General features: G+C 49.8%; 1 protein-coding gene across 1 annotated transcript; it reads left to right on the plus strand.

Annotated features, from left to right (window-relative positions):
* The first annotated feature begins 906 nt into the window (after positions 1-906).
* On the plus strand, positions 907-11763 carry CIAO3 (cytosolic iron-sulfur assembly component 3). The gene is made up of 11 exons (XM_035131971.3): positions 907-1007; positions 1701-1796; positions 2384-2527; positions 4800-4932; positions 5667-5801; positions 6467-6585; positions 7259-7388; positions 7842-7914; positions 8081-8221; positions 8615-8772; positions 9913-11763. Exons 1-11 carry the CDS (start codon positions 933-935, stop codon positions 10149-10151), a joined length of 1443 nt encoding a protein of 480 aa, XP_034987862.2. The 5' UTR covers positions 907-932; the 3' UTR covers positions 10152-11763.
* Positions 11764-11891: the final 128 nt, after the last annotated feature.

Raw genomic sequence — 11891 nt, forward strand, 5'->3', positions numbered from 1 at the left:
AGCAGGGTCCATCTAGTCCAGTATCCGCAATGGCCATCCAGATGTCCAGTGGGGAATTTGCAAGCAGGGCCTGAGTTCAAGAGCACTTTCCCCTCTTGTGGTTTCCAGCAACCACCATCCAGAACTCAGAAGGATTATTATTTCAGTTATATTCCACCTTTCCTCCAAGGAGCTCGAGATGGCATCCTATGAAGTTCTCCTCCTTATTTTATCCTCAACACAACCCTGTGACGTAGGTTAGGCTGAGAGATAGTGATGGACTGGAGGACCAAGGTCACCCTCCTGAGGTTCATTGTGGCTGGGTGGGGATCTGAACCCTGGCCGTCCAGGTTCTTCACTCCAACTAACCTCTGCACAACAGGCTCATCCCCTCTTCTTCGCGCCTAATCTTGTTTAAGTTTTCAAGTGGATTATTTCACTGGCTTTTGCCCCGCACGTGGACGGGGCTGCCATCGGGAACCTGATGGTTACTTTGAGCACTCTACCTCTAACTCTTTGGAAGTTCTCTTTTCTTCCTTTATAGACTTAGTCTAGATTGATATATAGGGCACAACTCCCGGGTTTCTCTCCACCTCCCTCCCCGAGTGAATGAAATGGCCATAGAAATCAATAGGCAGGTTGCTGAAAACCACGTCTAGATTAAATCGGTTGGCTTCTCCGTCTATTTCTGCGGGCAGAAAACCTAGAAAACACGGACGCCAAAGTAACATCGGGAGCCCTCATTAAGGAGGTGAGGGGGCTACTCTACATTCTCTCTCTCTCTCTCTCTCTCTCTCTCTCTCTCTCTCTCTCTCTCTCTCTCTCTCTCTCTCTCTCTCTCTCTCGGCCGTTTTGCGGCAGTGTGGCGGAAATTGCTTATCAGACAGTGTTGTACGAGCATATACTTCCTCGTCGGAGCTTTACGGCAGTGTGGCGGGAAGGGAGATGCGAAGATGGCTACGGCTGTGTCGCCCTTCAGCGGAGTCCTGCAGTTGACGGACCTGGACGACTATATCGGGCCCTCGCAAGTAAGTGGGGCGGGGGAGGAGGAAGAGAGAAAGTGGAGGCAGGAGAATGAGAACGATACAGGCATTTGGGGCCGGTCCAGTGTCGTATTCTTTGCAACCTTACAACAACCATGTGAGGTAGGCCAGCAGTAGCAGCGCACGCATGCGCGCCCATTGCTGAGGCTCAGAGGGAGCGGCCCCAATATGCGGGGCCAGGGTGGTGTAATGATTAGAGGGTCAGGTTAGGGGACGCTGGGTTCAAATACCTTCTCAGCCATTGGAGACTCATTGGGTGGCCTTGGTCTGGTTAGGGTTGTCATGGGAAGGAAGGAAGGAATCAAAGGTTCTGGCCTCAGCAAATTGAAGATGGGACTGGTTTTAAATGTAATGAAAAATGTATAGTGTTCAAAGTAAAGTGCACCCACTCTTTCTCCTGGCAAACCTCACAGCGATCCTGTAAGGGGTAAGTTGTTTTATCCTAACCATGGTGTGTGTGTGTGTGTGTGTGTGAGTGTGAGTGTGTGTGTGTGTGTGTGACACGGGGTGGGGAATAAACATGTCATTACCAACCAGATCAATGCCTGATGCAGGAGTTTCTGAACTGTCCAGTGGGAGTCTAGGAGGAAACACTGCTTCTTCTTACTGAAGTACGGATTGTAGTGTGTGTGTTTGTGTGTTTTGGTGTTTATTTTCAGTAGTTCGCTTTCCTTTCAGGAGTGCGTAAAACCCATCAAAGTTGAGAAGAAGCTTGGGAAAGCAGCAGCAAAGATCCGCATTGAAGATGATGGGACTTACATTCAAGTTGACAAGGTAAAGTTTTCCCTCCTCAGTTTGATCACATCATAAGATGGGGTGGGGAAGCTTTTTTAAAGCTGTGTGTTTTTGCATTCCACCATCAAGCTTCTGGGGGCCACGTGGTAGTGGTGGGCAGGGCCAGAGGTGAAAGCGGGTGATGCCATTGCTGTGCCTCTTATACAGTAAGCTAAATCCCTGTCATAAGAGATACAAAATAGGTTTGGGGATCAGCGGTTACAGCTCTGCAGCCCCAGCTAGGAGTTCAGAAGCCTCTTGGAAAGGGAGTTAGTGGTGGAGTTGGGTAGTAGCCCTCCATGAAGGAATACCTTTTCAGTTGTAGTCAAGAAAATTGTCCTGGTTAATGAATGCTCACAAAAGAGCAATTACTCCCTTCTGCTCTTTGGACTGCAAATCTCTCATGTTTGGCCCTACAGTCTGGAGCCAAAACTTGTTACAGTCCTTGGGCCCCTCTGTGAAGCTTTTATTTATAAAATCTCCAACATCGTCGTCAGATGGTGGGGAGGTGACCCCTGAATGACTGCTAGTGAAAGCTGGAAGTACTTTTCAGGAACGCTTAGAACCTGGTCTCCATCTCCTTTCAGGATGGAGGGTCACAAAAGCTTGAGAAGGCCAAAATCACCCTCAATGACTGCTTGGCATGTAGCGGCTGCATCACGTCCGCGGAGAGTGTCTTAATCACACAGCAGAGCCACGAGGAACTCCTCAGGGTCTTAAATACCAATAAAGTAAGTTGTTGATGCTGTCAGCGTGTGAGTCATAGAGCCTGAAGACCTGGAAGATGAGCTCTTTCTTGTCCACTTGTGCAGGAGAAGGCAGCTATAGGGGTCCGATCTAGGGACATAAAGGTAGGAAGCTGCTTTATACAGAAAGCCAGACCATTGGTCCATCTACACTGACTGACAGTGGCTCTCCAGTGTTTCCAGCACGGGAATTTCTAAGCCTTACCTGGAGATGCTGGTTGGGACCTTCTGCATGCAAGGCAGTTGCTCTGCCCTTGAGTTACAGCCCTTTCCCACTGAGTAGGCTGGAATTTTCATCCACTGCCAGGAGCAATGTTAGCAAGCTGTTTGCATTCTGGTTGGCTTCAGAGCAAATTATCTATACCAGGGGTTCCCAACAAAATTTTCTCGAGGACCCCTCATCGAGCCGCTATTGTGACAAGGACCCCCATTAATTCCTAATCCTAAAATTAAAAAGTGAGAGCCAAATTAAGAGTCTTTTTTATACGTTTTTTACAGTTACAACAGAGTACTCCATCAGTATACAGTTAGTTTTAATTTTCAGTTCTTAATGAGATGAGTTAAATCTGTCCTTTGAGTTCATTATTTCTGAAATACTAGGTTCCAAACTTGAAACTTTCACTCTGAAATCTGACTGCAAATCTCTACCTGCCTACTAGTCAGCAAAAAATAACTTTTGGCTCCATTAGCACCTTTTTATTAAACAATTTTGGCTGAGTGAAACATATCCAGCGCCGTGGTGCGAAGATCCCTCCAGCGGCCCCCCCAAAAAAATTCCCAAGAATTGACAACCTTTTTTAGGCGGGGGACCCCCAAAGTTGTTGACCATTTTTAGGAAAGGTTCCCCAGAGAAGAAGCTGACAAGAAGCAGCGGGTGGAAATTAGCAAATGCTAAGGAAAGAAGGGGTGAAAGAGAGAGGGAGGGAGGGAGGGAGGGAGGGAGGGAGGAGTCAGAGAAAGAAAGAGAGGGAGAGAGGGAGAGAGGGAGGGAGAGAGGGAGAGCCTCGCACAGCGCCCAAGCGGCTCTTGCTTTTCTTGCTGGTACAGCGAGCTGGGAGAAGGGACGGACTGACAGGAGCTCCCGTCCACCACCACCCCTCCCAGCTCGCAGCAAAGCAAGCGGAGCAGGCTTGGTAACTGGCAGCAGGGGGGAATGGGGCATCCCAAAAGTGCTCCTCCTGCCTTCCGTGCCTGCGTTCCAACGGAAGGCAGGCAGGGAAGGCAGGCGGCTCAGCCCAGGAGAGGCTGTTGCTTTTGCAAGCAGAGCTACAGCCTCTTCGGGGCTAGAGCGCCTGCCTTCCGTGGGCTCCTCTAAAGCAATTACTTCGCTTGCTTTAAGGAGAGCCAACAGAAGGCAGGCGGCTCAGCCCGGGAGAGGCTGTTGCTTTTGCAAGCAAGGTGACAGCCTCTTCGGGGCTAGAGCGCCTGCATTCCATGGGCTTCTCCCACCCAGTCACCCCTCTGTGCAAAGGGGGCTGATTTGTAAGGCGCCCGCACTGCTCCCTCACTGACAGAGGGGGTAAGACCACCACCCCAAAAAACAGTGGCCCCCTCTCTCTGTGGGGGTGGGCGGTGGAATGGGGTGGGGGAAGGGAAGGCGCAGCTGCCGAGGTGAAGAGGCGACCTTGCGCCCGCTTCAAAGCCTCCCACCGGGTCCTGAATTGAGGGAGCAGGGGCGCCCAGCAGCGAGTCCGCCGCCCTCCGCCAACTCGGGAGTCTCATTGGGTCTCCTCGGAGGAGGCGGAGCCACGCCAAAAACTCCACAGAACAGCGTCTGGAGCTGCTGGCCACAGGCAGGGAGAGGGCGGGAAGGAGGCAAGCGAGCTCTGGGGCTTTCGGCGTGGCGCCTCCTCCTCTGAGGAGACCCAAGGAGACTCCCGAGTCGGCGGAGCGGATTGCTAGGGGTGCCACGCCGCGGCAGCAGTTCGTGGCGCTCCCGCTGCGCGCGCGCCGCTCGGTACGCGCATCTTGGGGAGGTGATCTTGCGGACCCCTCTGGCATAGCTCGCGGACCCCTGGGGGTCCGCGGACCACTTGTTGGGAACCACTGATCTAGACCTTTTATAAAGCTGCTGGTAGTTTTGTGTTTGTCCTCCACTTCTCATTGCATTAGGGACTAGATTCTCAACATATATATTTTAAAAAAGAAGCCAAACATTTCACGCTAACTACAGAAAGGCTCAGGGCACCTCAAGATAGAAAAGGTAAATACTTCGGCATATGCAAATTTCATGTTGATGTTTGTTTGTTTTTTTAAGACGTCAGACTCTGCTTCCCAGAAGCTGGTGGTGGTGTCCATATCTCCCCAGTCCCGAGCTTCGCTGGCGGCAAAGTTTTCGCTGACTCCTTTAGACGCAGCCAAGAAACTGGTGTCTTTCTTTAAAAGTTTAGGTGAGCAACAGTGTCTCTTCTGAAGTATGTAGCTTGATGATTTATCAATTAAAAACACTTGGGATCAAACGGATTCCTGTGTTCCTGAGCATCAAATTTCTGCCACGAGGCTGGAAGGATAAAACTACTCAGGGGCTGAAGATCTTACTGCTTTTTCTCCCTTTTAACAAAAAGCTTTTAAACGTCATTCTCATTTAGATGTCTGTTTGAACGGACTGCCCATATTAATTAAATTGGGACTTCTTGTCGGCTGATGACGTTTCTTTCCCCTCTGTTACATTTACAAATATATATATATTTTCAAAAAATGCAGGGGAAAGATAAGAAAACTGACCAAACCAATGAAGTCATCTATGTCTATGGATGTACTTGGATGGTTTTATTCACCCTTGTTGCTGAAGGTGTTGACACAGCTTAGGAACAGCCCACCAATCCAGCTAGCTCAGTATTGTCTACACTGACTGGCAGCAGCTCTTCAAGGTTTCAGACAAGGTTCTTTCTCAGCCCTACCTAGAGATGCTGAGGATTGAACCTGGGACCTTCTGCATGCAAAGCAGGCCCTCTACCATTGAGCTGTAGCCCTTTGCTTAAGACATTTGGGACAAAGGAAGCTGCCTTGCACAGAGTCGGATCATTAGTCCAACGACACCTGTATAGAAAGCTTCAGGAAGCCCCCCACCACTCCACAAATGTGGTTTCCTTAACACCTAACCTCTCTTCCTTCCCTGTCTCAGGGGTGCATTATGTCTTTGACACGACTTTCTCAAGGAACTTCAGCCTGCTGGAGAGCCAGCGAGAGTTTGTGCAGCGCTTCCAGAGGCAAAAGGAAGACAAGAAGGCTTTGCCTATGTTGGCTGCTGCCTGCCCAGGTAAGGCTGTTGTGGGGGGGAGAGAGTGGGGTTGCAGGCCCTGTAACTGGTGCTACCCATCATCCAGAAACCTCAGATTGTAAGACAGCGGTGGGTGGAGGAAAAGGGGGTTGAGCAATGAATGTGAATTTTGCCTTTAAGCAGTAGGCTTCCTCCCCCCCCCTCCAGCCCCCACTCACATACCCTTCTCTAGCCTTTTCAGGCAAGCAAGAGTCGCTATTAGATTACAGGGGCACATTCCATCCAGGCAGAAACTTTCAGAAGGTGAAAAGCTGAGCTGGTGAGGAGGGTAGCCTGGGGGGAATCCCAAGGGCCAAATAGAGAGGTCCGGAGGGCCACATTTGGCGTCTGGGCCTGAGGCTCCCTGCTCCTGCTGTGGACTATGAATGGGACATTCCAATATTTCTTTACAGCTGTTTGCATGCTGTTGCAATTCCGTTCCCCTTTTGAGTTTCTAGTCCTTTTTCTACTCCAGCTCTATCCCTGGCAATGCAACATTGTTGAGCAGCTTTTCCTTTTAATCCCTTGGCCTTGGATGGTGTAACAGCTACCTTACTTCCAATAAGCCAGGAAGGGGAGAGTGGGATGGGGGGGCGAATGCTGCCTTTGGAGCCAGGAGGCAGATTTGCGACTTTTAAGGATGTTGGTTCTTCCTCCTCTTTCAGGCTGGATCTGTTATGCCGAAAAAACCCACGGGAGTTTCATCGTCCCTTACGTCAGCACGGCCAAGTCTCCCCAGCAAGTGATGGGCTCTCTCGTCAAGAGGCACTTTGCCAAACAGCAAGTGTGTGTTCCGTGGCAGGCACCTTTTGCAGGGGAACCGGTGTCCTAGAAAGTCTGGGAGCAGAAGCTGGGCTTCAGTTTGTGACCTCCCCGTCAGATCGCCTCTGCAGAGAGCCAGAAAAGGGGTCACCCTCTCACCAAAACAATCCTCTGCAGAAAGGGGAGCTCAGACCCTTCCCTTTCCATGCTAGGCTGCCGCTGCTGCTGCCGCCACCGCTGCTGTTTTCTTCTTAAGGGCAACCATCTCAAGCCACCCAGAAAATTGTTATTACCCTATGGAATGACCTACCCTCGCTTCTCTGGGTTTAGACCAGCCATTGCCGACATCCTGGTGTCCTCCAGATGTTTTTGACTGCAACTCCCACCATCCACTGCCAGTGCCATTGTGGCTGATGGGAGTTGTAGTCCTGAACACCTGGAGGGCACTAAATGGTTGGCAAAGGCTGGTTTGGACAAATTTGCAAAGGGTGCTACTAGTTAATGGTTGCTAGGCAGAGGTTTTACACCTCTGGATGCCACCTACCAGGGCCAAAAACCAAACAAACAGGAGGCGGTTATTGCCTTCATTCTCTGCTTATGTGTCTTTTGGTGCCCTACTCATTTCATTGTCAGAAACATGAAATCGGGACTAATTTTTTGCTGATCAGGTATCCCAATCTCTTGCCCATTTATAGCACTTGACACCTGACCAGATCTACCACGTGACGGTGATGCCTTGTTACGACAAGAAGTTAGAAGCTTCCAGGCCTGACTTCTTCATCCAAGAGCACCAGACCCGGGAGGTTGACTGTGTGATTACTACAGGTAAAGCGGAGCCAGGAACTGTGATGCAGTCAGTTTGAGTTAGAAACACACATAAGATTCCCTTGCCTGCTCCCCTGGCTCGAGGTGCAACTGCCCATTCACTAGCCACTACCTCCACCCTGTCCCATTTGAGTTAATGGAGCCCAGCCCTCATCCTGCCAGAGGTTTCTGCACATACAACCTCCTGCATCACTCCATCCTGGCGAACCAGGGGGATTATGCCATTTCAAGGACATAATCCAGCCAAGCAAAAGTTCTTGAGTAGGGGAGCTGATTGGAGCTGGTTTGGGGAGTGTCCTGGGGGCCGAATGGAGAAGCTTGGATGGCCACACTCAGTCCCTAGGCTTGAGACTCCCCATCCCTGAACTGGAGAGAGGATTAATTCATTGCCTGGTAACTCCTCTCTGCTTCCTGCCTCTGTTCCATCCAGAATGCATTTGTTCTGTGTTTCAGGAGAAGTTGTGAAGTTGCTGGACCAGGAGAAGGTAACCCTATCAGAAGTGAATCCTGCCCCTTTGGATAGCATGTAAGATCCGAAGTCGCTTAACTTTGCTACGCTTACACCCGGATTGCTTCTTTCACATGTGCTTGACTTGCAGAACTTTAATCAGGATTTGGCCTTTATCAGCATGCAGCTGGGCATTTTGAGTTCTGCAAGGTGCCCAACGCTGTTTCTTTTCTCCCTTGCATAGGTTTAGTGGTGTATCTGAAGAGGAGCAGTTGCTTGGGCACTCTGGAGGCGGTTCTGGGGGCTACCTGGAGCACATCTATAAGTATGCCGCAAGGGAGCTCTTTGGCATTCAAGTGGAAGAAGTTCACTATAAGGCACTGAAGTAAGGATATTGTATTACCGCCTGGAGCTCTTACAAAGGATCCTAGCCCAGCCCATCTTCCCCAGCCTGCGCTCTCTTCCAGTAAGGAAATATTGGTAGTGCTGCTGCTGCTGCTGCTTTACTCCTACCTGTCCCTTGCTCCAGCCTCCCTCACTGGCTAGCAGCCATTGCAAGCAGCCGTGGAAGGTGCAAGAGAGCCATGGCCTGGGAGGAAGCATTCATTTTCCAACCAGGCTGACTTCCCCACCAAAGTTGTACTGTTCCTCCACGTTCCGTTGCTGCCAGTTTCTGCTCTGAGCAACTGGAATGTGGCTTGGGAGCGTGTCTGAAGAGTTCATGTTTTGCAGTAGCAAATCTCTGGTTCCGCCCTGCCCCCTTTTGATCCTTTCCCAGAAACAAGGACTTTCAGGAAGTGATGCTGGAGAAGGATGGCAAAACCCTCTTGCATTTTGCCCTGGCGTACGGGTTTCGGAACATCCAGAACTTGGTGCAAAAACTGAAGCGGGGGAAGCTGCCGTATCACTACATCGAGGTGATGGCTTGTCCTTCAGGTGAGGCCACCTGCAGGTTGGAAACGGCAGGGGGGGATAAGAAAAGGCTGCATGTGTCGCTTGAAGCTCTCTGGCAACATCCTAAGAATTCTCTTACCAGTTAATAATAATTTATATCCCGCCCGTCTGGCTGGGTTTCCCCAGCCACTCTGGGCGGCTTCCAACAAAATATTAAAAACGCAATAAAACATCAAACATTAAAAACTTCCCTGAACAGGGCTGCCTTCAGATGCCTTCTAAAAGTCAGATAGTTGTTTATTTCCTTAACATCTGATGGGAGGGCGTTCCACAGGGCAGGTGCCACTACCGAGAAGGCCCTCTGCCTGGTTCCCTATAACCTCACTTCTCGCAGTGAGGGAACCTCCAGGAGGCCCTTGGAGCTCGACCTCAGTGTCTGGGCGTGGAGAATGATGGGGGTGGAGACTCTCCTTTAGTTAAAAAGAAGCAGGTTGCTGCTTTGTTTGTGACAAAGTTATTTATTTTTGTGTTTTTATTTTGTAAACAGCTCTGTGGTCCTTGGATAAAGGGTGGTATAGAAATGCATAAATAAGCAACAATCTGAAATGCCACCTCCTTACTCACAGACGAGGCCCTCATGGTTGCTCCATCTCCCTCAGACATTTGAGAGGGGAGTGACCTGTGAGAAGGCCTTCTCTGCGGCAGTCCCTAGGCTGCGGAATCCCCCCCCCTTCAGAGGTGTGCCTGGCTTCTTCACTGAAGACACACTTCTTTACCCCAACCTTTGACACTTGAGATGTGCATTTCCAGGGACTATGCTGTTCTTCCTATGACCGTCATGCGTTTTTAACTATTTTTATTTTTTCATTGTTGTAGCCTGCCTGTCTTGCTAGTGAAAGGCAAGCAATACATTTGGTGATGATAATATCGAAGCTCTAGCTTAGCTAACTCAGGTACTTCAACCTGCTTCCCTCCAGATTTGAACTCCCAGCAGCAGCAGCAGCCTGCAAAGATCATTTTGAACTTGCGGCCTTGCGTGCCTGGGGCTGATGGGAGTTCTAGTTCAAAGCATTTGGAGAGGGCCAGCTTGGGGAATGCAGGTTTAGCTTCAAAACTCACCTATATTCTTCTTGCCTCTTCCGCTGGGATGCACCTTCTTCCCACCGCCTCTTTTCTTTCCAGGCTGCTTAAATGGAGGGGGCCAAATTAAAGCAGAAGGGGAGCCCAGCAAGGATCTTCTCCAGAGGGTGGAGAGGCTGTACGAATCGGTCCAGCCTGAAAACCCAGAGCTGAATGGAGCCGTGCAGACACTCTACGAGGAGTGGCTGGGTGGCCCTTCTTCAGGACAGACTCGAGACATCCTGCACATAGGGTATCACGCAGTGGAGAAGTCAAGCGCCACCTTGAACATCAAGTGGTGAAGATGGCTGGGAGTGCTGTTGGCACAGAAGGTGTCGCAATCATGCCCTCTTGATTCCCTTTCCCTCTCCGAAGTGGTTGCTGGAAGGACAGAAACTGTTCATAGGTGGCAAGATATGTAGCAAATCCACCTTTAGTACCAAAGACTAGAATAAAAAGAATTACGGACAGAGGGTTTGGCTTTAAGGAGAGCTGTGTTCATCCATATACCCTTGCCTTCCCTCCAGCTCCTGACACCCATGACTGTTGGCCGTCCTGGCAGCATCTGGAGTCCAATGATATCTGGGGGGATATGTTACATGTTGCTACCATAAACAGTTGTCCTATAATGATCAAGATCTCTCCCCATACCCCACAATGCAAAGGAAAACACAATACTAACAGATGCTACTTGGATGATTGTCACAGGGGCCAGACAGTCAGACTCTTGCAGAGTTTCAGTTGGAAACAGCCCGTTTTGTGGCTTGCTGCAGGTTGGGGACTCTTGAATGTCTGCCTGAAAGGGGGCTGGAACACGTTCTTTGGGTTCAAAGTATGTACACCTGTCTTAGCTCAGTGTTTCCAGAGCATTCTGTGCTTTTGGTCTCATTCCTGCCACTTGCCTACAATGAATTCTCTTAGTAACAAAAAACAACAGCTGTTATAAATCTACAGGATAAAAAGTTAAGAACTTCAGAAGAGCCTCCTGGATCAGGCCAGTGGTCTATACACTCCATCATCATCTTCTCAAGAGTCCCAAATCAACCTCTGCTCTACCTATTTTCAAGGACAGATTGGAAGTTCATGCCCCATCCTGGACCAGGAGCAAAATGTCACCTACAACACTGAAGTGCGGCATTTAAAAGAATTGTAGCCAGAAACTTGAAATGTGTCAGACCTGCTTTGTTACTTCCTTATTCTCTGCACCCACAAAGCGGAGAAGCAGCTTCCAGCCGGGTCCACCTGGTTCAAAGATGCCCTGCTCCCAACAAGCTGACTAACGCTTGTGTCTGGAGAGATCCCTTGCAGCTGCATCTTTGCACTCAAATGTCTCTTAATAGCACGAAATATCACCCCAGACGCGGTGTGGCGCTGTGGGTTAAACCACAGAGTTTAGGGCTTGCCGATCAGAACTCCGGTTGCTCGGTCCCAGCTCCTGCCAACCTAGCAGTTTGAAAGCACGCCAAAGTGCAAGTAGATAAATAGGTACCGCTACAGCGGGAAGGTAAACACCGTTTCCATGTGCTGCTCTGGTTCGCCAGAAGCGGCTTTGTCATGCTGGCCACATGACCTGGAAGCTGTACGCCGGCTCCCTCGGCCAATAATGCGAGATGAGCGCCGCAACCCCAGAGTTGGTCACGATGACCTAATGGTCAGGGGTGCCTTTACCTTTACCACCCCAGAACACACACTTTCCTCCGACAGCTGTACAATAGGGGGTGGGGGAGAAGTGATAACTTTTTCTCCAGGACCGGTGGGATTACCTAAGGAAACTCTTTAAGAGGCAAGGGAGATCTGGAGGTATAAATGACTTTCAGACTTTGAAAAGCTGGTGTCACTCGATCAAGTTCACCAGTTTTGTTGATATAATTAAATAGTTTTAATTGGATTTCGAATAAATGCAGTTAAGTATTACTGTTTTGAATTTTATTGTGTTATCATCTTCATTGGTGGGTCATGCAAGCTGCTAGTCTGAGTAACACTTTTTATAGGGTAAGGGGGCATTGGAGTTGACCTTATGGGACCAACGGTGGAGATGGCCT

The sequence above is a fragment of the Zootoca vivipara genome, chromosome 13, assembly GCF_965207765.1.
Source record: "Zootoca vivipara chromosome 13, rZooViv2.hap1.1, whole genome shotgun sequence".
Taxonomy (NCBI): domain Eukaryota; kingdom Metazoa; phylum Chordata; class Lepidosauria; order Squamata; family Lacertidae; genus Zootoca; species Zootoca vivipara.